General features: G+C 40.8%; 2 protein-coding genes across 3 annotated transcripts in view; one reads left to right on the top strand and one right to left on the bottom strand.

Moving 5' to 3' along the window:
• Positions 1-27,551, bottom strand: part of APOO (apolipoprotein O) — an 87,934-nt gene that overhangs the window by 43,404 nt on the left and 16,979 nt on the right. Inside the window, exon 2 of one of the 2 annotated variants that reach the window (XM_053917613.1) lies at positions 10,340-10,363. In XM_053917613.1, the coding sequence (XP_053773588.1) occupies positions 10,340-10,348 (9 nt within the window). In that variant the 5' untranslated portion in view covers positions 10,349-10,363. Of the gene's footprint in view, positions 1-10,339; positions 10,649-27,551 lie in introns of those variants that run through there. The other variant, XM_024569883.3, reaches the window with a different exon arrangement.
• Positions 10,347-27,551, top strand: part of CXHXorf58 (chromosome X CXorf58 homolog) — a 41,335-nt gene continuing 24,130 nt past the window's right edge. The window contains 6 exon segments of the mRNA XM_053916975.1: positions 10,347-10,405; positions 14,996-15,095; positions 16,557-16,651; positions 17,059-17,170; positions 23,409-23,480; positions 23,482-23,541. Coding sequence (XP_053772950.1) covers positions 10,347-10,405; positions 14,996-15,095; positions 16,557-16,651; positions 17,059-17,170; positions 23,409-23,480; positions 23,482-23,541 — 498 coding nt within the window.

The raw sequence follows: 27,551 nt of genomic DNA, 5'->3' as shown, positions 1-27,551 counted from the left end.
ATTCTGTACTGGAGTAATTGATATTTCCTAGTTCTTCCTCATCCACTGTAAACACACTGTGATCTAAAGGATGACTAAAGAAAAAAAAAATGAGGCTGTTTTCAAGATCAACGTTTATCTTTTTCCTACAGAAAACCAACTGCTGTTTTATCTTTGAAAAGCAGAATTCACCACAAAATTAGGTCAGCAAAAAAAAAAAAAAACAACTGTTTTAGTTGTAATTGTTTCATTTCCTACTCATTAAAAATAGTTATCAGATTTTGTTAAATTCACACAAAAAATAGTAAATTTGTCTGATAAACAGGAAGGAAACCTCAGGGCCAAAGAATGAGATAATTGTTTCTTCAGGCAGGTTTTGAGTCATCTGGTTGGGCTGTACTGGTTTCACAGGCATAGAACACAAATGACATGTAATTTACCACGTTTCAAATATTTTGTACTTCCTCATTCAGACAGGAATTTACCACTGCTTACGTACATCTCCAAAACATATACATATGTTTTGTATGTGTGTGTCTGTGTATATATACATATACATGTATATATATGTATGTATATGTATATATATCTATATAATTGTCTCTTTTGGAATGGCATCCCCAAATCCACTCATTCTGTTCTGAGTTAAGGGAATATAGGTAGGAAAAAAAATCACAAAGGAACATTTAGTTTAAGACTTGCCTTTCAAATGCTTCTGTATTTTAAAAAAACTTTTAAAAATCTACATTTTCTAAGAGGAAGAGCTATTCTGTCGAAGTAAAGTCTACCTAGTCTTCATTTCCTAATATATCACTGTGTGCACAGAGAACATTTCCTAATAGGTTTCATTTCCTAATAGACCAACCACTGTGTGCACAGAGAATGCCAGGTTCACTGACGACAACTACCTTCCACCTCATCTCACTTAGTCACGGGCTTATCATCTTTAAGGAAAAGAAAACTGCAAAATTCTTTTGAAAAGAAATCATGTGCAAGGCTCAATTCGGCTACGATAATCTGGACTCATAATGAAACTTTCTGCGAAAATAAGGAACAAAAGTAAGAAAAGTCAGTTTTGGGACTATGCACAACAGTGCACCCAGATGATGTGACCTCATAAACAGGCTCAGAGTCAATATTAGTTAAGGGAGGCAAGCCATTATCACAGGACTTAGTACACTTGTTGAAGTCCTCCTATCCCTTGGTGCTTACTTACTCACTCACCACTTTAACTTGTGTCATAATGCAACACATAAATCAGCCCCTCTGATGGAAGAGGAGATTCATTCCAACAAGCATACATGTACCATTATTACTTTCATACCTCTTATTTAAAAGACCATTCAAAGGATTAAACATGTCTGAAAAAGAGACCACTGGGTATCCCCGCCCCCAACTAAAGCAATGAACTTGCGCTTGAGATCTATCTCTAGCTCCCACAGAAAGCTACTCATCCTCTCCCAACTAAAGACATCCTTAAGTTGGAGCCAGTGTGGGCTCTGAATAAAACACAACATTGCTTCAAGGAGTCAGAAAGAAGTAGGAAAACAAAGGGTGACAGTATTTAAAGTGCCCTCAAGACAATATTCATTCAAAACACAACTGTACTATTTATAATGCTATTATCATGAAGATGAAGCTTACCAGTCAATGTTACAAGCTCTCAGCATATTGAAAACTCTACATCTTTGCTCTAAATTCTTGCCTCTACAAGTTTTTGTGTACAATGAACACAAGTTTTAAAACCTACTACATTAATTGGCATTGATCAATAAAACTAGCATGAGGCCATGCAAAAATTAAGAAAAACTCAGCACCTTGGCGTAGTATCTCAGTTGACTGGAGTGCTGTGGGTTTGATTCCTGGTCAAGGCACATACCTAGGTTGCAGGTTCAATCCCTGGTCAGGGAGCATGTGGGAGGCAACCAATTGATGATTGTTTCTCTCTCACATTGATGTCTGTCTGTCTGTCTGTCTCTCTCCCCCTTCCTCTCTCTCTCTAAAATCAATAAATATATCCTCAGGTGAGAATTAAATGATAAAAGAAAAACTCAGCAAAAGTAAAAAACACATAACTTCTAAGTTCAAAAATATATCTTTAGACTGAGATTTTTTTCCCTGAAAATATCTATGTAGTTTCATGTTGTATGCACTAATTCTAAAATTCCGCTTACGCATTACTGCAGAAAAATCAACTGATACAAGCTCTTTCAATCCCTTCATTTAAAAAATCTTTTGGTACCTTCCTATCATAATATAAATAACTCAAATCTCAATTTTTTTCAAATAGATATGTATGTTTGCTATAGAGATTTCTCTTTTTTTAGAGCTTTCCTATGTGTTTAATTACTTGCAGTAATTATAAATGTACCACACAAATAAATATCAAATTTCATTTCCTAGCCTCTAAGTTCCAGTTTAGTCGAGAAAGGACATGGGCATGGAATACATAAACATACAGACTGTAAATTAAACCTTTATATCATAAAAGTCTACAAATACACATAAGCCTCACAGGATAATATATTCATTTATCAAAAATGTCTAGTACATTATCTGCTGTTCTGCATTCTGTCTCTGCCCCCTACCCTGTTCTTTTAAGGTCTAATTCTTCTACTTCTTTCTCCTCTTCCCACATTAGCTGCAAATGAGAGGCTATTTGCATTTTAGAAGTGGATGGAAGAGTGTTACAGTGGCCTAAGCAGAATTCAGTTCCAAATGAGAAGTGAATTTATTTAAGTCGGATCTACTTTTTACAGTCTCAAGTCCACAGCACTAACCTGAAATTCTAGATCAGTGGGCAGATGTGATGCAGAAGGAATTGAAAATACTTTACATTCATATCATGCTTTGTAGTGTACTGTGTTTTTCACATACGTCATCTCATTTGAACCTCCCAAATATCCTGTGTGATATGGAGGAGCATATTACTGTCACCACAGTACCCTTAATAAGGGGACTCCAAGAGAGAAAGAAATCTCATTAAGGTTGCTTAGCCAGACACCAGAACCACTACAACTAGAAGCCAAGCCTGTGCTTTCTGACTGTGTCCTGCAGTGCAGAGCAGTTTTCTTCTTCTTTGTGATCTACCACCGAACAGGAAAAAAACAAATTAATTCTGCACAGAAATACGTATTTATGTGAGTAAAAATGTATTCACTATTCAAGGAGAAATTCCCTCAGAGATGCTTAAATTGTGAGGAAAAAAAATCTTTACTATCTTTAAAAATATGTGGCATTTAAAATGATAGGCAAGTAAAATACAGTTACAGTATTTCTTTTCCAATTTACAGATGATTACACTTTTCCATTTAACAGTGTAATTCTCAGATTGTACTAGTAACATTATTCATGGTAAGAAGATTAATTTCAGAAAGACAGGCAATAAAGGCATTACATCAAGACCAAACAGCCCTGGCAGCTCAGTTGGTTAGAGCATCATCCTAATACACCAACGATGTGGGTTTGATCCCTGGTCAGGGCACATACAAGAAGCAACCAATGAATGCATAATTAAGTGGAACAACAAATCGATGTTTCTCTGTCCCTTTCTTCCTCTCTCTCCCCCTCAACTCCTTTCCCTCCCTCCCTTCCTCTCAAATCAATACAATAAAAAAACCCCAAACAGCCACAAAGAATATGTGAGGTAATAATGCCCTACAGACAAAAAGATCCGGTCATCTCAGGCTCTGAGTACAGGTCACATCTGTCCTCAGGGAACGAACTGATGCAGACCAGGTTTTACTGTCGTCTACCTTCTCACCCTTGAGGCATCTGAGGATTCTCCCATCTCCAGCCCACATCTCTCTCATGAAATCTCCATACCCCTGGGTTCCATGTCAGCTGAATATCACCTCTTAATGCCCACAGATATTTCAACAAGCCCAACTTCTTCACAATCAAATTATCATCTCCCCCCAAAATAAACTCGGCCTTCTTCCACTTTCTCATTTCAATGAATGGTTCTAACAGCCACCGAATTTTCCAATCCAAAAGCCTGAAAAGCATCCTTGTATTCTTCTCCCTCCTCTGCCATATCCAGTCAACTACCAAGTTTTGAATGAATACTTTCAGAAAGCCCCAAGAATGTACACCACCACAGCACTACTGTCGCAGCCTCCTACAAGAGACCAACTAAAAGTTACTAACAGCTCACATTTATTGAGACTTACTTTGTACCAAGCACCATGGTAAGCTTTAGGTCTGAGTTAATGTAATCCACACTACAATTTGAGGTTGGTGCTAACCTGATGCTTGTTTTACAGATGAGGACACAGCTACAGAGAACTTTGGTACCTCACCCACGGTAACAGGTGAGGCCCAAGGTCTTAACATTGAGCTGAATTCTCACTTCTCTGTCCTTGCATGCACTTTTCTGCTCTACTTGGAGGGCCCTTTCACAACCTGTCTGTCCACCTTCAAAGGTCCGCAGAAGCTCAGTCTCCTCTACAAAGTCTCCTGATGCCCCCTGCTGGTGCTCGTTCCTCTAAGTCAGTGGTTCTCAAATTTGGCAGCAAGCTCTAAAAACTAGATGCCTAGATCTCAACCCTACAGATTCTGACAGCATTGGTCTGGGTGCAGCCTGGGCATGGGGGTTTATAAAAGCCCCCCAGCTGGTTCTGATATGCAGTCAAGGTTGAGACCCACTGCTCTATGTTTCCTCAACACATATACATCAGAGCGCCTACCCCACTGCATTGGAATGGGCTGCTTATGTTTGTGCTAACAGTATGGTGAGCTCCTGAAATGGAAGTTTCACAGTCACCTGGGGTGTTTGGGGGTTTTTTTTCCCCCCAAACTAGAGGTTCCTGCCTAGTACACTGTTGGTGGGAATGCAGACTGGTGCAGCCACTGTGGAAAGCAGTATGGAATTTCCTCAGAAAACTAAAAATGGAAAGGCCTTTTGACCCAGCAATTCTACTGCTGGGATTATACCCTAAGAACCCTGAAACACCAATCCAAAAGAACCTATGCACCCCAATGTTCATAGCAGCACAATTTACAATAGCCAAGTGCTGGAAGCAGCCTAGGTGCCCATCAGTAAATGAGTGGATCAAAAAACTATGATACATTTACACAATGGAATACTACACAGCAGAGAGAAAGAATGAGCTCCCACCCTTTGTGACAGCATGAATGGAACTGGAGAGCATTATGCTAAGTGAAATAAGCCAGGCGGTGAGGGACAAATACCATATGATCTCACCTTAAACAGGAACCTAATCAACAAAAGAAAAAAAGCAAGCAAAATATAACCAGAGACATTGAAGTTAAGAACAATCTAACAGTAACCAGGGGGGATGTGGAAGGGGACAATGGGGGTAAGGGGTTTCAGGAACAACTATAAAGGACACATGGAGAAAACCAAGGGGGGGACAGTGGAAGGAAGGGAGGGAGGTGGGTTTGGCTAGGGTGGGGGGGAGTGGTAGGGGGTAAATGCAGACAACTGTCATTGAACAATAAAATAATTTTAAAACAACTAAAAAAACCCGAAAAACTAGAGGATCCTGGACCTCACTTATAAACTAAATCTGGGTTGTGGCCAGGATCTTGGAAACTATTTATCTCTTGAATAATTGTGATGTACAGTCAAATTTGGGGACTCTCTCCTAGGTAAAAACTGGGTCTTTTCATTTGTACCCGCCAGGGCACAGAACAGTGCCCAGGCCATAGCTGGACCATGGCAAACATTTGTGTAATGAATGAAATTTAGAAATGTGAATCTGGGGACTGGGTATACGTATTCAATATTCAAGCTTCCTAAAGCAGCAGCCTGAAAAGCTGCTTCCTCCAATGAAATTCAAATACTGGTCAGCCTTTTAAATGTGGTTTTTAATCCTGCAGTGCCCCCTACTGACGTGAAGATGAATAGCTAAATCAAAACAACGGTTACAGTTCAAATATTTTAATGGTGTCTGCACATAACTAGTCACACACACTGTACTTTTTCTGCCAACACCTATATTATCAACTCCTGTGTCCTCCAGTCCTAGCTGATCCAAGCTGATAACTCACAAACACAGATGGAGCCTACCATTTGCTCTGTCCCCACTCCTGAGCTGCACTCATGACAGACCTGCCCTAGCAGCACTCAGCAGAGCCCTCAAAGCCCCTCACATATCTTTTTTGTTCCTTGCTCAGTGCCTCTTCCAAATTCCACCACACTCATAAAACTACTGACATGAAAACACAAGAAACCATTCGTCTGTCAATTTGCCTCAGTTCTTGATATTAAAAGTACGATGGGGGAGCAGCAGCATCCGTATGGCCCAGGAACCTTGTTAACAATGGACAAATCTGAGGCCCCACTTCAGACCTACTGAATCAGAAGCTGTATTTTAGGAAGAGTCGCACGCACATTACAGTTTGGGAAGCACTGGTTCTCGACACCCAGACCTAACACCACCATTTTATGACATATTTTTAAAGTAACTCTTTTGCTATGCTTGAATAAAATTCATCACCCAGTTACATGCGTTAAGTCCAATAAAAGTGACCAGCAGGCTGATTTGAAGGCAACATAATGGAGAACAAAAAGGAAAGATGTGTAAGAATTATATTTCAGTATGTAAATGCTCGACACAACTAAACTAAAGATGTGAAGAACTCCTCAAGTACTCAGAAGGGGTGGTACCATCCAGATGAGAACCAGTGTCCACAATCCCATCCCTCTCCTTTCACCTCACAGGAGGGAGGGGCGATCTCTCCTCCTTTGAAAGCTGAGGAACTCTCTTGTAAAAGATCCCTCCCCATACTCCCTAGGCCATAAACACTGCCACATCTTGAATACTCCAACAACCAGAAAACAACTCTAGAATCTTGACCCATCACGTCCCTCTGGCGGCATATTCTCTCTCCTTCTCTTGACAGTCAAGCTTATCAACCATTGTACATACTCACACTTCTCTCAGTCACCAACCATGTTAATCCGGCTTTCACTTCCATTAGTAAACCTACATGTATCATGAGAGCTTTCCAAATTGCCCAAATCGATGAATACTTCTCCACACTCATTGAACTCATTTTTCTGTAATGGACATTGTTGGTTGCGCACCCAGTCTCCATTCCCCACTGAGTTCCTAAATTCATTTCCCTCCCCTGTGATTAAGGTGAATTGACCCTATCTGGATATGATCCTGTGTCTAAGCCAATCAGAGCATAGCATTCTCCTAGCCACTAAAGGGTCATGACTCGTAAAGGGTCAGGGGCAGACACCTGACCTAAGTTGGTCAGATCAGACTGAAGGAAGAGCATAATCCAAGCATGGGAATCTTGTCCTCTCTCTTGCTCTAGTGCCGGGGTGTCAAACTCATTTTCACCGGGGACCACATGGCCTTGCGGTTGCCTTCAAAGGGCCAAAATAGTTTTAGGACTGTATAAATGTAACTACTCCTTAACTGTTAAGGAGTTGAAATTACATTTGGCTCTTTGAAGGCAACTGCAAGGCTGATGTGGCCCCCGGTGAAAATGAGTTTGACACCCCTGCTCTAGTGAATGGGAAAGCATGTGTTATAGGCAGTGACCTTGCAACCACAGGGGAACCAATCTTACTGTTGAAAGCCAAGAGACAGGGCCCTTGATGACAATGTTGACCCACAGGAGTCCACCCTTCCTCTGGACTTTGTGACACAATTTCCCTTACTATCTAAGCAATTGGGTTTTCCCAGCTGAAAACAACCTAACATAGCCTGTCCTGCCTGAAACTTTCCTCCTGGAGTGTTCGAAATATCACTCTTCTTATTCGTCTACTTCTCAAAAGTTGCTTCTTGAACATCTCTGGCCTCCCCTCTTCCTCAGCCTACTCCTTGCATTTTGGTGTTCTCCAAGGTTTCTTGCATCTTTTCTACTCCAACTACATGTTTCAATCATTTCAGCTCACTCTATCTTTCCCCTGACACAGCAGAACTGAGTTAATGGCACTTCCGCCAGTAGAGTACCAGTGCTGTTCCCAGTCCATCCACCTCGGGGACTCCTATTTGCCTTTCAAAACTAAATTTCAATGTCTCCACTGTGAAGCCTCTCCTGAAGCCCCCAGGGGTTCCTCGCCTTTTTGTGCCATGGACTGCTTTAGCAGCCTGGTGAGCCCTATGGACCCCTTCTCAAAGTAATGCATCTAATTGCCTAAAATACCAATGATATTGCAATAGTTATAAAAAATATTTTAAAATCCAAAATCTGATATAGTAATATGTTATTTATTAGGTCATTAAAGAAAAAGATCTAACAGTGAGTCCTGTAATTACTGTAACTTTGAAGTAGTGATGAACGTAAATGACATCTGCAACAACCGTAATATGATGTGAAAATGTCTGTGACTTGCACTGGTCTTGCACTTTTACTGGTGACAGGTACTGCTAACACAACTCATTTGTTGCTGTGGTAGCTTATTATTTAATGGGTCCCAACAGATGACAGCTAGTCGGGGGGAGGTTAGGGGGTGGATGGATTGAGCCAAAAGGAAAAAGGACTCAGGGAGATGGACAACAGTGTGGTGACTGCTGGGGGGAGGGGGTACAAAGGGCCAGGGTACAAGGGGACAGAATGATAACGGAAAGAAATATAATAAAGATTATATGTTTTTAAGAATTAATTAATGGGTCCTAGTGAACCACAGCACACCTCCTCATATCCATGTAATCCCCCACCACACTGACACTGGAGTTGGCCAGGTGACTTGTCTTGACATCAGGAAATGTGATGCAAGCAGGTAAATTTGCATATTGGGACTCACTCTCTTGGAACCCAGTAACCATGTGAGGAAGCCCAACTTAGGCACACTGAGGGGTACCAAGCCCCCAGACATGGGAGTAAGACCACCCTGTAGTGTAGCCGCCAGCTGAATTCAGCTGCTGGGGGAACACCAGCAGAACTACCCAGCCAAACTATGGATAGCAAGGACAAATCATTGTTTTAAGGCACTGGCTTGCAGTGGTTTTTTCTCCAGCAATAGATAAATAAGACAGTTGCTTACATTTATAAGTGAAGAAATTGCTAAATTTCATTTGGAGATTGGTGAAAATAAAGATGATTTTTTTTCCCATCAGAAATCAGCGTCTCCCAGGATTCTCTCCAGATACTTTTGAGGGGCTGTGGTCCTCAGGATAAGAACCCCTGGTTAGGCAGAGAAGATACTGCTCTTCTTTTTTACTACCACAGTACATTGTTGATACCCATGTAAACTGATCACAGTATGTCCCTTGTCGTTGCAACTCTAAAACTGAGCTGAGCTTCTAGCACATAATGGGTGTTCCACGCAAATGAATCAAGTGAATGCACGTTGCTTATGGGATCTGTCATCCTGACTAAACTGGGAGCTGCCTGAAGACGAAATAAAAGCGAATGCCCAGATGGTATTTCTATGTGCCAGAGCCCGTTCCAAGTGCTTTACACATACTTATTTATTCTGTATAACACCCCTATGAGGCATGTGCTATTCCCCCACTTTCACCAATAAGAAAACAGGTACAAAGCAGTTAAGTGACTTGCTCAAGGTCACACAGCTAGAAAGTGGCAATGCCAGGATTGGAAGGTGAAATCTATGTTCTGATTTTTATAGCCTGTACTAATGTGCCCCAAGTACATACACTGCAGGGGCCTCAACAAAACTTTTGAGTAGTTTTTTTGAAATTTCATTAGCATTATTTTATCGGTGTTACGTTTCTTGCAGAGTAATTTCTGGTAGCTTGTTTTTCATGATAGAAACTACCATTTACTTTTTTAAGTAGTAGAAAAATAACTTCGTGTTAAAATGAAGATTTTCGAAGTATTCACTGTACAAGTCCATTTCTTTCAAAGGACACGAACTAATAAAACGTAAAGAGGTCAACTTGTCCCTACGAAATAACGTTCACTAAGGACAGGAGCAAGCTCCAGCTTCCCACCCCCTCAACCCAGCCACTCCAGTGCCAGCAACCCCCACATCCTGCAACTGCTTCTCAAGTGGGTGGCCCTCCCCCATTCGCACACTAGGTTCTGAAACCTGACCCTACCAGGCAACCAAAGCCGAACCCCGCAGTACCCGGAGATGGCCTCACCCTACCCACAAACCCAAGAGGGCAACAGGGGGAAGAGGGTGGATATTTGGGGGGTTACTTGAATTTTTAAAAATGTTTTATTCACGAGAGTACGACCCTAATGGCCCCACCCACGCACCCCAGAGTCTCACGCCTCCACCCGGCAACCGCCGGCTCCAAGCGGACAGGTGAATGAACCGCCGGACCAAGACGCAACCGGCCTGGAGGCGAGAAAAGCCTCGCGGTGAGCAGGGCTTGGTCCCCAGAGAGGCCCAGGAGAGCGCGGGAAGGGCTCCGGGAGGCTGGGAGGGAGCGGTGACAACTGTGACCCGACTCCACGCTCTCACCTTGAACATGTCGCTGGCAGCGGCGGCTCCGGAGGGGTCACCCCGGCCTAGGCCCCGCCCACTACAGTGAGGCGACTACGGCGGCCGGATAGGGCCCTGATTCTTCCGACCGCAGGTGGGCCGCGTTGCGGGCGAAAGCGAAACGCCAAGGTGATCTCGCGAAAGCTTAGTTTGGAAGCCTCGGCTAGAAGCGACGTCGCTAAGCTGCGGCGCGTCGCGCTAATCTGCGGCGCGTGGCGCTAAATTGCGACGCGTGGCGATAAGCTGCGGCGCGTCGAGCTTCGCGCGGCTAGAGAACTCAAGCCCCGCCTCCCGGAGGCTCCGCCCCTGCGCCGACGGTTGCTAGGCGTCCAGAAACCGCCAGCTTGGTGTGGGCGGCACGAGCGGTGTGAGAAGGGAGGCGCGGGAGGACTAGCGTCACTGGGAATCATCTTTCGCCGCCTGGATTCGGCGCCAGTGGCGTTGGCTGAGAATTTGTGCGCTAGGCCACCGCGCGGGGGCGCCCGTTGGACCTTGGGCGGCGGCCTGGAAAGCCTCGGAGCAGGAAACCGCCGAGTTTGGAACCTGGATATACCTTCCAAAAGGTTTTCAGGGTTTTTTTTTTTTTTTTTTTTTACCGTGGGCTGAAGTTTCTGAGGTCTTAAATTTGTTTAAATTTGCTACATCCTTTAGAGTGCAAAGGCCCTGACCTTTTGTTTTCTTTTCGATATACCTAAGTGTATGTCCCTAACTAGGAATCAAATGTTTGTCCCTTAATACTAGTAGAAATAGTAATAATGACAATTACCTTACTGACAAGAATAGTAAGCTCTACCATGGCGTTTACTATGTGCCCAGATCAGTCCTAATTCCTTACACATATTTATCTAATCTTTTCAACAACCGAAGTCGGTGGACATGATTATTCCCAATCCGAGGAAACTGAGGCATAGAGAAGTAATTTGTACAAAGCCACACAGAGGGGTGGGAAGCCAAGATCCAAACCTAGGTCGTCTGCGTTTAAAGACTGTGATCTCACCTAAATAATTGTTATAGTGTGTTATAATGGAGGTGTGTTTGATATTTCATTCTGTATTTCATGCTCTAACACCGTAGAACGTATAAACCCATCCAGGCGGCCATCTAGAAGATTTGGGAGGTTTGTGTGGTGGTGTCCACCAGCCAAAGACCATTTGGAACACCTCTGTAGTTGAACAAGCTGGGTTTGTTTCTTTTCTCATTGCTGAGAGGGAAAGAGGGTATTAGGAAGATTTATTATAGGATTTGGGCTTGGTTGCATGATTTGGGGGCAAGTTCAAGGGAGCAGAGCTTTGCTCTGAATTAGGTGTCGTTAGGAAGCCACCTAATACCAGAGCCCAGCTGCGAGTGTCCGGCCAGCTCCCAGATGTTCAGGGCTGCTTGTCTCCTTCTCAAGTGAATTGTATATTCCAAGCCACCCCCATCCACATTCCTAAGGAGAAATATTGAGAAGACTCTGAAGACTCTGCATTAGGAATGGAATGTCATATGTATATAAAAATGTGAAGTATAGTGGTAAATCAGGGCAGGAGTTCTTAATTCGGGGGGTATATGAAGTCAGATGGGGAAGAACTACAACTTTATTTTTTACTAACCTCGAATTGAACTTTAGCATTTCTTTCAATTGTAGTGTAGGCAACAAACCACAGTACTATCAGCAGTACCTGTGACTTTGCCATCAATAGAAAATACAGAGCCCTGGCTGGTGTGGCTCAGTGGTTTGAGCACCGGCCTGCGAACCAAAGGGTCTCCAGTTCGATTCCCAGTCAGGGCACATGCCTGGGTTGCAGGCCAGGTCCCCAGTAGGGGGTGTGTGAGAGGCAACCACACACTGATGTTTCTCTCCCTCTCTTTCTCCCTCCTTTCCCCTCTGTCTAAAAATAAATAAATAAAATCTTTCTTTTTTTTTTAAAAAAAAAAAAGAAAGCACAGATATCTTCATATCATGTTATAGCCATGGAAGACTTCTTTAGATATCATTCCTACTCGTTACCACTTTGCAAGTACAGTAGTGATTAGAGCTCTCATTTAATGCATAAAGAAAGCACATGTTTCTATAATTTTGTTTTTATTAAATATTGCAACAATGATTTCAATGTAATTGAAGGTTTTTGTAATCCTCTCTATTTTATGTTATGCATTTTTACTTTTTTAATCCTCACCCAAGGACATGCTTATTGATTTTAGAGAGAGGGGAAGGGAGGGAGAGAAACACCAATGTGAGAGAGAAACTTACGCACCCCAACTAGGGAGGGAACCAGCAACCCAGGCGTGTACTGTGACCAGGAATCTAACCTGCGACCTTTTGGTTTACAGGATGGCACTGCAGCCAACTGAGCCACACTGGGCGGGGCTATGCATTTTTAAAAACAGTTCTTCGAAGGAGTGTGTCCATAGAGGTCCATGACACCAAAAGAAGAGACAAAGAGCCCCTGGTTTAGTGGAAGAGACTAAGCAGTAACCAAGAATTTGGGAACTGCATCCAAATTACAGCAGTGCATCAAAGATGCATTCCAGAGATGGAACCAGATGATTTAGTACACACTCTCTCACTTTACCAAGGTGGGAACTGTGCTACTGAGAGGTTAGAGGACTTGACCAAAGTTTCATAGCTATATCATGACAAAATCGGGGTGGAAATTTTTTAGACTAGCATGTAAAAGTCCTCCACTCTGCTAGGCATTGAGGATTCCATAGTTAGCAAGGTGCCTCCTCCCCTCAATGAGCTTGGTTTAGTGACAGCCAAGAAAACAAATTATGATGCAATATGAGAAGTAACGTATATGGAAAACATAACAGTATTATGGGACCTTGGAGACAGGAATGTGCAGTTCTGTAAAAAAGTGGAAAACTTAAGAAAAGAGGCATCAATTAGCTGGGGACTTCAAGAATGAATCGATGTTTGTTGGTGGCAGGGAAGTCGTTCCAGGTAGAGGATGTGGCATGATCAGCAGCCCAGAATTGTAAAACATTGACTGATTTTGGCAAGAAGTTCTTGTTCTCACAGAGCATAGAGAGGAATGCTAATGAAAGGTGGTATTTTGAGATTTGAAAGAGAGAATGGAGCTAGATTGTGAAAAGGCTTCAACGGCACTCCAAAGACTCTAGACTTCAGCTAGGAGGAAATGAGGTGTCCCTGAAAGATTGTAAGTTGGGGAGTGACAAGGTTGGATTATTGATCTAAAAAGTTAACTCCAGCTACAGTGTGGAGAAAGAAAAAAAGGACAAAGAGCCTGGAGACAGGGAGACCAGTGAGAAGGTGATTGGAAAGATCCCCTTATCTTTCCCATATCCCTCATAATATTTTTAGTACACAAAGACTGTAAAACTGTAAGCAATATTAAGAGATACACTCAACTTTCCTTTTTAAGGGGCTCTGGAATTAGTGCAATGAGCAGATGATACTTGAATCTCATCCAGCGGAATAATACAGATTATGACCTCAAATGCTTAATTTATATACTTTCAGAGTACTTTGTTAGAAGAAAGATGAACCATTTCTCAAAGGCAGCAATTACTGGTGCTCGAAAATCAGTTCATCCACGCTGGGTAAAAGGCCGCAGAGTGATTTTGCCAAGTATTGAGAAGAAAAAGGAAGCACCGCTGTGAGTAGCCATCTTTCACCTTGTATCATTTTCCACAACTGAACAGTTTCCATGCGGTATTTACCCAGGTAACATCAAACACTTCTTGTTTTGAAAATTATAGGGTTTGTGTGTGTTTTAAAATTACTTTTGAATTGAATAATTATTATAATTATAGTATTTCATAGTTTACAAAGCATGTTAACTCACATCTCTTTGATCCTGACACAACTCTGTGAAGCAGTCTTATTACATTTTATACGTGAGGAAGCAGCAACTGGGACAAGGTAAGTGGTTTGTAGAAGGTTAGACAGCTAATAATGGCATAGGCTCAGATTCAAAGGATTTTTCCCGTACTCCAGGCTTTTTCTACTCTACACGTTGTAGCCCGCATTTTGCCAGCCAACAGTGATGGTGACGTTATACAGGAATATCTCTCCTTGCATGTAGTCCTGTGAGGGGCAATGACAGGGTTGGGGGGTTGGGGAGAGGGAGATCCCTGTGACCTGCTAGTTCACAAAATAATTCTCTGACCTGTCTGGGCTGAACCTGGTTCAAGCATAGATCAGAAAGGAGTTTCTTTCCTAGGGCATGGGCATCTGCTCCTTCAAGAGAATTCAGCCTACTGTAAATGTCGATGAGTCCACATTCTATTTTCTTAGTATTCGAACTAGTTGGACAGTGTTTTTAAGAACTAACTACAGTGGAATCATTTTAGGTCATGGATGGTTTTAGAAAATAAGTTTGTCCCATCACGTGTTATTTACAATATTTTATATATACACACATACCCCCATACCTTTTGATGATAAAGTTTAGCCAGGATGGTTTTTTAATCTTAAGGGAAATATTCTCAAGTATTTCATATCCTCATTCTAACTGGATTTTGCAAATGACCAGTTCCAATTGCCACATCCAAATGTTCCTCATTAGGTTAGTCTCACGGTGGGGGAGGGGGAGGTGCAGGAGGAGGAAGCATAAATTCAGAGTTCCCTAAGATTTTAGGAAAATGAAAACGACTTCACAGATCCTAACCTCTTTTTTTTTCTCTCAGAAGTCAGAGAGATACTGCAGCTCTAATGATACAAAGAGCTTGGCTATCTCATATGGACAAAAGAATATTTTATCTCCTAAAGCACACAATTTGTATAACGGTATGTATTTTGCTTTTCGTTTTGTCTGACAGATTTAATTTCACTGCAGTATCGTTTGCAACAGTGAAGAAAGTAAACCGTATAATGTTCATCAATGTGATGCTGGTTAAATAAGTGTTGGTGCTTTCATGGTGTTAAACCTTGAAGCCTTGCATATGAATCTGCAGTAGAAAGATAGCCAAGATACTGTGTTAGTGAAAAAGGCAAGTGCAGAACAGTATGAGTAGTATGGTCCTATCTGAGTAAAAAAATGCATACCCCCACTGCCCCCCCCAAAAAACCAACTCTGGCAACCCTGGAAGAATATTAAGACTTCCCTGGTACAGTACCAAATAGTGTCCTACTAAAATCACCCATGATTACAATAGTCTATAATTAGCAATAGTCACATTGAGGGAATTTTAGCCCCTCTGAAAAAATCATCAAGTCTGAGCAATGTGTACACTTCTTCACCGTCTGACCCACAGACCCCTTTCTGATGTCAGTGAAAGCAGAATCCCTCAGAGAAAACCCACCCAGGTAAAGTGGTGACATTGCAGGTTCATCGTCCATTGTCTTCACATACGGAACTTGTATGTAAGTATCATGGTACTGGTTTTGTTATAATTTTAGATTCTTTTAGTAACAGAAAGAAGGAAATTAATTCTTTTTTCTATCTGTTAACCTAATGCTTCAAGTTACTACCTTACATTGATAATGCTTTGCCATTTTAAAAGCCCTTTGGCGTACATTTTTATGTGATTGTCACAGGCATAAATGCTGGGCAGGGTCATATGGAGGTAAAAGTGGGGGCTTTAAAGTCAAACAAATCAAGGTTTGAATCCTGGCTTCCCCACTTATTACCCATATGCCTTTGGACAAGTTACAGACACTCCCAGAGCCTCAGCCTGCTCATCTGTAAAATGGGAATAATATTCAAATAATATTGCTGAATTATAAGGATTAAATAAGGTTATGTGAATAAGGCACCTAACGTAGTATGTGGTGTGTAAAATGTGCTTAAGAGGTAGTAACAGAACTATTATCGTCATTTTACAGTGATTCATTCAATATTAAATACTGGTTAAGCTCCTGCTGTGTTCCAGGCAGTATACTAGATACTGGGAACACAGCAATAAAAAAAATGACAACACTGCTCTTAACTTCATTAAGCTTGCAGTCTAGTAGGAGACACAAAGGAGTTTATAGTCGATTGCAATACATTGTGAGAAGTGTCATAGGGAAAGAACAGTGCCTGGGATCTCGAGGAGGAACACATACCCAAACTTGGAAGCCAAAAGGATGAAGTAACTGACTCAAGGCTACACGGATGATAAGCGGAGAAGCCAAGACTAGAACCCAAGTCTTCAGAACTTCAAGTCTGATGTACTGTTCACTTTATCATGCCACCTCTGTTATTTTGAGTAAATTGCATCTAGTTAGGGTACCACCTTCCATTTATAGCACCATCATCTATTTCAGGAATATTGTGTGGCACATGAAATACTAAAGAATGTGAGACCCGTAGAGGCTGAGCTTGTGAAAGATCCTAGTATGAAGTGTAAAATTAGATTCAGGTGATGTTTCTATGCTGCTTTATTTCAAAAAGTACTTAGTTAATGTGAAGATATCTTAGAAGTTTATTAAGTCATCCTCACTTCTCAGTATATAATTACAAAGTAAATGTGTTCTTACTTACATTTATTATGGGAAGAAACTGAGGCATGACAGGCCAAAAGTTGCATTGAGAGTGGCTCTCATCTCCCATGACGTGTCCAGTCTGACATACACATGAGAATAGTTGTGACACACACACGTAAGTGTGGCTCTTTCATCTTCTGTAATCCACTTCATTACCAGTTTTTCTCCGTGCTGTGGCATAGCCTTTACCCTGCATGCAAGAAACTGTGTGAAATATCTTAAGTACAAGGGGGAGAAGTCCCAAACCTGATGCCAAATGACAAATTTTTGTTCTTTCTTTCAGATTGAGTGGTGAAACATTTCCACCTTTTATTGTGTTTAAAATTTTCATTCCTGCCGGAGGCCAGGGTTACAAATATTTCAGTGGGAAAAATATGTTAAAGTAGTCAAGCAAGGTGATGTTTCACAATGTACATTTTATGTTAATTTAGCTTCTTATAATTCTTAACATCATAATGCAGATATGAAGTATCTGAATTGCATTTAAGTATACAGACTAAATTATTTCACCATTAAACATCCCAGCAGGCAGTTAGTGTTTTTTTTTAAGCATATGTTTCAAAGTGTTTCTGTTTATTAGCTAAAAAATATTTGAAATAATTACTTATATAAGGCCTTAGAAAATACCCACCAATATTCTTTGTATTAAAATTTTGGTTTGTTAATACAGGGGTGGGCAAAAATAGGTTAATAATATTAAATAGTACAATAATTGATAAATAATAATACAAGAATAAGCTCTGCGTTTCACATACTCAACTGTAAATGTACTTGTGTCCACCCCTTTAACAGACTAATGTGGTCTATTAGTCACAGCTTTAAAATTATGCGGAACAGCTCTGACTGGTGTGGCTCAGGGGACTGAGTGCCGGCAGGGGAACCAGTTTGATTTCTAGTCAGGGCACATGCCTGAGTTGTGACCCAGGCCCCCAGTAGGGGGAGCGCGAGCGACAGCCACATATTGATGTTTCCCTCTCTTTCTCCTTCCCTTCCCCTCTCTAAAAATAAATAAATAAAATCTTTTTTAAAAAATTATGCAGCCCTGGCTGGTGTGGCTCAGTGGATTGAATGCTGGCCTGCGAACCAAAGGGTCACCAGTTCTATTCCCAGTCAGGGCACATGCCTGGCTTGTGGGCCAGGTCCCTGGGGCGGGGAGTGTGAGAGGCAACCACACATTGATGCTTCTCTCCGTCTCTTTCCACCTCCCTTCCCCTCTCTAAAAATAAATAAATAAGATCCTTTTAAAAATTATGCAGAACATTTGATGCAGTTTTGTCTAACAACACTTTATCATTGTTTCTTCAGTCCTGGTTGCATATTTAGAAAAGCCATGCTGGACTGTCAGAAATGAGCTTTTAAAATATTTGTTCTGTTTTATGTGAGTTCTTATACTTTCAAGTTTCATGAATATTCAGCAAAATTCTGTCTACAGCAGAGGAATCACCTGAGGATCTTGTTTAAAATGCAGTTGCGGATTCAGTAGATCTGGGATGGACTGAGCCTAACCAGCTCCCAGGTGTGGCCAGTGCTTCTGGTCCACAGGCCACATTTTTAATAGCAAGGATCTACAACGCAGGGTTAACTCCTTTGACCCTTATATGTGACTATAATTGAGTAAAAAAAAAAGTGTGCATTCTCATATCTAGCATTTTATAAGCCATAAATCAAAGGTTATGTTTCTGTAGCCTTTTGGAAATATTTTACATGAAAAGTATGGCCCATCTGAAATAATCAGTACTGGCATGAATTGCGGATAGGAGACCACACAGCCTGGCAGTGTCTGATCAGATCCAGCATGTGTAGCCTTTATTCTCTGAAGAATATTAAAAAAGGAAAAGAGACTGCTTTTTTCCTGCTCTCAGGCAATGTCAGAGAAAATTTAGCTCAGTTTCAGAAATGTAGCAAATGGATTATGTGTTTTCATGTGAAATGTAGTGTTTCAGAAACATTAATATATGTTCATTTATATAGGATGACTTCAAATGCAAAGTAGATGTTTATTTTACGTTCATGCCACATTTATCTACAGAATAAGCTCAGAGTTGGCCCTGTAAAATATCATCAATTGCTGCTTTTCTGAGGTTATATAATGGGGCCTTTCCAGGAACTGGAAATCTCCTGGGTCAGCTCCTGGAGGCCCCTGCTGTCCCCAGGCTGGAGCAAATGAGAAGCTTGGACGCCGTGACTGGAAAGCACTGTGTGTGTATTAAAACTCATAAAAATGCTGTATAATAACTTATATTTTTATTTAGATTACAAAGTAACTGTTTAAAAGAGAAAATAGCACAGAGATTTTTTTTAAAGGAAAATATGCCTTTCTTTACTGTGCTGCAATTTTCACTCGCCTGGGGTGATTACTGTTAATAGTGTGCTACATATCCTTTATTTTTCCCCATGAAAACATACACAAATATATTTTTAAATTTTTTTTATTATAAAAATGCGATCATACCATTCAGCTTGAGTTTTTCACTAAACATTATAAGGGTTTTAAATGATTAGGACTACCCGATTTGGAGAGAACAATTTAGGGTTCCTTTTTCCCTTTAGTTCAGTTTCAAAACAAACTCTGGTAACCCTTGGATTAATGGTTGATAGAAGAGGAATGTTTCTCCCTATAAGTTTACTCAACCCCTCTGCTCTTTGAATGTACACATTGTGTCTTTAGCAAACTGATCCTACTTTCCTAAGTTAACTTATTTCTTAATATGAAAGAAATAAGTCCGTTTTAGTCCATTCAGATGTTTAATCTAAGTTCACTTATGAAAGAGGGTTGTTTCACAGATTGTTGTTGTCATTCCAGCTTTTCTTTTGTTTCTCTTGCTATTTCTAGTTTCATTTCCTTATTGTTTTCCAATAGCATCTTTCATGTACTCATACACACACAAAAACAAAAGCAAAAACAAGTGAAAAGGTGTAGAATAGCCTAAGAAACTTTGGAGAAGAAGAGCAAAGTTAGAAAATTTACACTACCTGATTTCAGGATTTAAAAAGCCACAGTAATCCCAACAGTATAGTGATAATGTAAAGACAGACATGGAGATCAATGAGATAGAATAGAAAATTCAGAAATAGACCTACACAAAGATGATCAATTGATTTTTTAAAGATTTTATTTATTTTTAGAGAGGGGGAAAGGAGGGAGAAAGAAAGGGAGACCATCAATGTGCGAGAGATACATTGATCAGTTGCCTCTTGCATACCCCCAGCTGGGGACCTGCTCTCCTGCAACCCAGGAATGTGCCCTGACTGGGAATCAAACCTGCGACCTTTCAGTTCATAGGCCGGCACTCAATCCACTGCTCTACACCAGCCAGGGCCAATTGACTTCCACCAAAGGTACAAAGGCAGTTCAAATGGTGCTAGAACAATTGGATAGCCACGTGTATAAAAAAGAGATCTCATTTCAGTTATCTACTTCAATAATCTATTTTCAGAGTAATGCTTATTTACAGAGGGTTGTCACTGTAGTTAGTCCACCAACTATATTTAGAATATTCTAAAGCTTTGTTACTCAATGTGTGGTCTGCAGACCCACAACACTGGCATCCCCTGGAACTTATTAAAAATTCAGACTCTTGGGCCCCACCCCAGACCCACCGAATCAGCATCTGCCATTTAACAAGATGCCCAGGTGATCCTAGGCGCAATATAGTAGGATGAGCACTGTTCTAAAGGTGCCCCCACCATAGCCTGGAATGCCTCTGGGTAACTGACAGTTCTTTAACATTTAATAGCTGTTATTTTAAATTGAAGATCCCATTCTTCTTGAGGATTGTGCATTTATGTGAAAAGGAAAAACATTAGTATTAATAATAGCTGCCCTTATTGAGCACTATCAAGTATGATGTTACACGTTTTATGTGCATTATTATTTAATTCTCCTAAACTGTAGACTGTAGATTCTGTTATTATCTTCATTTTAAAGAAACTAAGTAACTTGCCTAAGGTCTCATAACTAGAAAGTGGAGGACATGACATCAAAACTCAGTGAGCCTGACTCCAGAGCTCAGGCTCTTACCCACTCCCGAGTCAGGAAACCCACTAAATATGTTCTCTTATATGGCCTCCTGATAACATGTTATTCCCATTTTCCTCTGAAAAAGGTGAACTCGGGGAGGCTTGTCAAGCACAGGACTGAGACTTGAATCCTTCTCTGCGTATTGTGCACATTCTAATGCAGTTATGGTGGTTTGATTAATTCTGAGCCTGTATATAATTGAACTATTTCAAACCAATAACCTGTTCCTGTGCAGAGATGCTACTCGTTACTACCTTGGTGAGTGAGAATGTCCAGTGGCAGGGATGAGACTTGAGATATTAGAGTAACTTGATAAGTCCAAGTATGGATCTAAGCCAGCAAGTAGGCACAGGCTGTGGGGGCTTCTGGGCCACATGGATGCCAGGTATCAGGGGAGGTGTCAAATTTACAGATACCCCCCTCTGACCCTTTGAGTCCCCCACTAAGAAAGGGACCTGCCTCTTGAATCCTAGTCCTATTAGCTGCTATCCTGGAATCCTTGCCTACTTTTCGCCCTTCCCTTTTCTGGGGGAACTGGGCTCTTCTTTCCCATCTCTTCCTATCCAGAAGGACTTTCCTGAATTTGGCCATACAGGGAAGTTGTATGAGAAAGAATATCTTGGCCATTGGAGGGCAAACTTTTTTCAAACCTCTGTCACAAGAGGGCAGCAAAACTGCCTTGTGCTGCCAAGAGAGGGTTTTCTGCCTCAGAGACTAGGATGGGCCTCCGTGAGGCCCTGTACAAATAAAGAATCTGGGGCGTGGTGAGATTGGTGCTGATGGCTGAGTGCAGTGGAGTTTGGAGGAACTAACAAGAAATACCTTTTCAAATAACTTGATCTAAAGTAAAATATAATAATATCCAAAGAAATGCTCAAAACAGAAATTAAGTGGTTTTTCAGACCTCTTTAGTGTGTAACTATTTGTTTTTACCTCTAGTGTCCCTGTGGGAATGGCTAATTAGAACCCACAGAAAATTAATTGCAAGAAAGCATAATGGAGATACGTGCCACTACTGCCTTTTGTTTAGATGCATAGTGTATAAAGAAACTAATGAAATGAAAAACACAAACAATCTGCCTAAAGGAAGGTTCCATCACATTTTTGGTAAACTATTTCTGTCCTTTTAATTTATTACATTAAGAATAAAACTACACACAACCATTTGAATACAGGGTGGGGCAAAAGTAGGTTTACAGTTGTTTGCATGGAAAAATAATGCAATAGCCCTGGAGGGTGTGGCTCAGTGGATTGAGCACCGGACTGTGAACCAAAGGGTCACAGGTTCAATTCCCAGTCAGGGCACATGCCTGGGTTGTGGGCCAGGTCCCCAGTAGGGCTCATGCGAGATGCAACCACACATTGATGTTTCTCTCCCTCTCTTTCTCTCTCACTTCCCCTCTGTCTAAAAATAAATAAAATCTTTTTTAAAAAGAAAAATAATACAATAATTAATAAATAATTATACGAGAATAGACTGTGTTTTGCATACTCACAACTATAAACCTACTTTTGTCCCACCATGTATTTTCTTTCATTTTTCATGTATGTCTGTGTTCTAAGCTTTAGAATAAAAAGAAAAAAGACTATTGTAGATAACAAAAGTGAGAATTGGGATAGAAAATACAACAGGTTTGCTGTTGTATTGTGTGTTCAGTGAAAAGAACAGATTCTGAGTTTCAATCCTATCTCAATCATTCCTCTATGGTCTTATATCAGCATTGTATAACACAGAGTTCCCATACTTTGAGATACAAAGGAAAAGAGAGACTGATTTGGAATCAAAAGATATTTGAAATTTCATCTACACCAGTCTCCTTTCACATAAGCATATCCTTTGTGGCCAGAAACACAGATATGTAATACAAATATGGGTTGGAGGAGACAGCACGACTTATGGGCAGTGGGAAGGAGGGTGGGGAGTACTTAAAGCTCTACTCACAGTCTGTGTATAGCTCTTAGCACAAGGAGAGATGTGTGTGGAAGGGTTTGGTACTGATAGAGCCAGCTGGGATTTGAGCCTCAGTATTTTCTTTGGTTTTTCTATCTTTGCCCTTTCGGGTGCTTTCTTTGAGTACCAGATGTAAAAAACCCTTTGTTTGCCAATCTTCGGCTCCTGAGAATAAAGTCTGAAGGAGAGGGAGGTGTGAACAATCTGAAACATACATGGTTCCATTCAGAGGCCATATGTGAGATAACACATAAAAGAGAGTTGGCCCAGTAACACCTTTCATTGCAGTGCCTAGGCCAGCTTATTTAATAGCCAGATAAGTGTTCTATGCATGGACACCACAAATGGCGCCATAGGTTTGTTTTGTTTTTTCAAAGGGTAAAAAACATCTTTTAAAAACTGATCCTTCGAAGATGGTAGACTCAGCTACTCCTCTAGCTGTATCTTCAAACTGTAGATGTGGTTATAGCGACAAATTTTAAGTGGTTTTTAAAATCCCTGTATAATATTTTTGTAAACATAATCCATTTGCTAAATAGCAAGCTGCTAGAAGAAAGGAACAATATTTGATGTATTTGCCAGAAAAATATGTGAAGTGTGTGCTAATAATTATTGCTATTATACTACTATTTTAAGAGTCTATTTTCTATTCTATTTATAGGTATCCACTGATGCTTGCAAATTAATAGGGAAGAAGTTGTTTCATGAACACATTATGGAAGGTGAACGTCTTCCCCTGGGAGTTCGAAATAACTGGTGAAACTGACATTGTCACCCTGCAAGATCACATGAAAGTAAGGAATTTAGGTTTGTATATTGAAAACCTAACAACAACAAAAAGACTCCTGACCTTATCCTCCAAGAATCATACATTTTTTATTGTGGCAAAATGTACACAATATAAAATGTGCTGTTTTGTTTTTTAATTTTAATGTCTTGATTTTTTTTTTTGAGAGAGAGAAACATCAATTTGTTGTTTCACTTATTTATTCGTTGGTTGATTCCTATATGTGCCCTGACTGGGGATCAAATCCACAACCTTGGCATATCAGGACAATGCTCCAACCAACTAAGCCACCCAGCCAGGGCTAAAATGTGCCATTTTAAAGTGAAATTCAGTGGCATTAAGTACATTCACAGTGTTGTGCAAACATTACCACCATCTAGTTTCAGAACCTTTTTGTCATCCCAAAGGGAAACCTCACATCCATTAAGCAGTCACTCCTTGGTCTTCCATCACTGCAGCCCTTATCAACCACTAATCCGCTTTCTGTCTCGGAATTTGCCCATTCTGGAGATTTCGTACTAATGGAATCATATAATCTGTGGCTTTTTGTGTCTGGGGAGTGATAGGTAAAGAATGTGGGGTTACTTTTCTGTGTGATGGAAATGTTTTGGAATTAGATAGCGGTGACAAACAATGTGAACTTCTAATAACCACTGAATTGTATACTTTAAAATGCTTAAATTGGTGAATTTTATGTTATCTAAATTTTATCTCAATAAAAAATCAAAAATAAATATATAGTGCTAAGAGACTGCACAAGGATTTACCTAATAATAAAGATCCTGTTATTGTTTGGGTGCCTTCTGCTACAAGTAACAGAATATTTCCAGCCACAAGAGGCTTAAACAGTAAAGGATATTTATTGTCCCATATTACAAGTCCCCGGATAGGAGGGTCCTGGACTAGCTAACGTAGCAAGCAGCTCATGGACATCAGGGTTCTGGGTCAACTTCTCTACAGTTCTCTTGGCTTCCTTCACATGGTAACAAGATGACTGTCACATTCTCAACTACATTCAAAGGCAGGAAGGAGACTCCTTGAGTCTTTTTCTCTTTATCTTATGAAGAAAACTCTCCCCCAGAAGACTCCAACAGACTTCCCCCCAGGCCCTCTTGGTCAGAACTGGGTCATGGTTCATGTGCTGGGGCCCTCTTTCCCAGAGCATATTGCTGTTCTATACCTAGAAAAAAAAATCAGGGCTCCAGGAGAAAGGGAGAAGTGAGAAATAGCTGATGGGTAGGCGATCAACAATGGGTCACAACCTCAGTCTGGGGCTGAGGAGTTGGCAAACTCAAGGCAAAGGTGCTGTGGCGAGAGGAGATGCAGGGCCTGAAAGCGGATCTGTGGACTGGAGGAGAGAGTGCAGAGAGTGTGGCATGTCGTCAAGCCAGAGGGCTGGGAAGAGATCATCCAGCAGGGCTTTCGACCATAGTAGCGTATTTATTTATTTATTTTTGATTCTGTGTGCGACTAGAAGCTGGTCCAGTGAGTGTAATGAGGTGATCGAATCTAACGAGTGAGGAGATCCATGTGGCAGCAATGCAGCGTGTGGATTAGAGGACAGCGACAGCCTTCTCCTAGTTTGGAGGTTCCTGCCGTATTTTAGGAGAGATGGTGGTATCTTGGTTTAGGGCTGTGAGGCTGGAGATGTAAAAGATAATTAGAGAATAAAAGCAGTCTGTCTTGGCCCTGGCCAAGCAACTCAGTTGGTTAGAGCGTTGTCCTGATACAACAAGGTTGCAGGTTCAATCCCCGGTCAGGGCACATACAAGAATCAATCAACAAATGCATAAATAAGTGGACAACAAATCAATCTCTCTCTCTCTCCCTCTCTCCCCCTTCACCCCCCTTCCCCTCTCTCTCTAAAAAAAAACCAATCAATAAAAAAATGTTGTAAAAAGCAATGGGGCTTGGTGACAGGATGGTAAACTAAAGGAAGGTGTCCAACATGGCTCCTTAACATAAACCGAGATGGCATAGCTTGCTACTATAATTGTACGTGCTATACTTTCATACCACTGGCAGTGCATGGGTTTGTCTACAGCATCACCACAAACGTGTGAGTAATGCATTGTGCTATGATTTTATAACGGCTACTATGTCACTAGGTGATAGGAATGTTTCAGCTCCACTATAATATTATGGGACAACCGTCATATAGGTAGTCTGTTGTTGACCAAAACATCATTATGTGGCACATAACTGTAATGCCAGCTCCTTTTAGTCTCATAACAACCCTAAGAGGTAGGTACTACTATTACCCTATTTTACACATTGTAAGGAACAAGGGATCCCAAAATTCTAGCTCATAATAATAATATATGGTCATAACTGTTCACCTAGTTGCTTCAGTATGAAACGTGAAATTAGTACAGTGCCATAGGGACCCCCAATTCTGTTTGTTTTCTCTTGAAGCCTTAACCTAGAAGATTAGGGCATTGGACCATGAAATAAGTAGAGCTTGGGGGTGCCAACTATCTTTGCTAAGGACATGGCTCTCATACTTGCAGACGGTGACTATGCCAAGGACTGGTGCCATAGAAAAAGTCTCCAGATTGATATATTGGTAGAGGGGGATATGATGATTGCTGATATTTATTGAGCCCTTTATGGACACAGCATAGTTTTTAGCTCTTTATATGCATAGTAGTATCTCCTTTAATCTTCAAGTTTATAAATTAGGGGACCCTTTAACAGATGAGAAAAACTGAGTTTAATGAGATTTTTTAAAACTTGCCCAAGGTCATAATAGCTAATAAGTGCAGAGCAGATCATTGACTGTTCTGAGATGTTTCCCCAGTTTACTACTCCACTCTCAGGAAATAAAATACCCACGCAGTCCTCACTTTACACAGTAGTGCAGGGCCATGGAAAGGACCGTGCAAACTGAAACAATGTGAAGCAAACTCTATAATCAATGGGGAAAATTGTGATTGTCCCATGCCTTGAAGAAATCTCGTCAAAACATTAAAAACACTCCTACTGTCTGTTATATAGAAAAATTAAAAAAAAAAACAACGAAAGATTTATTTAATATACTGTAAAACATTGAGAAATAAAGTGTTTTATTTCTTTGTAAAAAACTTAAGTTTATCAACTGTGAACATACTAAAAGCCATTGAATTATACACTTTAAATGGGTGAATTGTATGGGATGCGAATCTCAATAAAACTATTTTTTAAAGTTTATCTAGAGTAGTTCAAACAGTGCTTGCCTTCTTGTTCTTACATAACTTACAGTACAGAGGGAACATCTTCTCTGCCTTGGCAAATTGTCGTACTTCTAAGTGTGGATCACCCACCAACACTTTATCCTCTGGCCTTTAAACGTTGTGATATATCTCAGTTCCTGTACTGTGAAGTGTCTTTTTTGCTAGCGTCACTTCCTCTGCAACTGCTTAATCCTTTTTGTTACAGCCACTTTCCTCATTTATGGTGATAACTTCACCTTCACCAACTTCCTCTAGCTGCCTCTCTGCAGTCTCTTCCGTGATGACAGTGTCACCACCCCAGGTCCTCTATTTCTTCTAAAATTCCATTTATGTTAGATTTGAATTTTACTTCCAGCAGTACCACTTTTTGTTTCTTTTTTTGTCTGTTACCTCTTTTGATTTTTTTTTTTTTTTTTGTCACTGGAAGACAAAGAGGCGACACAACTACATATTTGGCTATTTTTGTGAACTAAATGACAGATCCGCAGTGAGCAATCATTGACATACTTTGAAAGAAGTGACATGATTTGTCACTAATCACCATACACATCTGTTATTTATGCAGTGATCTGTGGACTGAAGAGGTAGCAGCAGAGTTTGTACTTTATGCAATTACTCAATTATACTGGGGTAACTGAAATTTGAACCATGTTGTTGGAGAACTGGGCTTATTTGACTAAATGGTGATAATTAAAACTCATGCATGCCTAAATAATACAAAGGAAGAACTGCCTGCATGTGTGTGTGAGAGAGAGTGTGTGGGGGAGGCCTTATACCCTAACTGCCCAGCTGTTACTCCATTTCC

This window comes from Desmodus rotundus, chromosome X (genome assembly GCF_022682495.2).
Source record: "Desmodus rotundus isolate HL8 chromosome X, HLdesRot8A.1, whole genome shotgun sequence".
Classification (NCBI taxonomy): Eukaryota; Metazoa; Chordata; class Mammalia; order Chiroptera; family Phyllostomidae; genus Desmodus; species Desmodus rotundus.
Note: the sequence above shows the minus strand (reverse complement) of the source record. Positions and strands in the feature narration are given on the sequence as shown.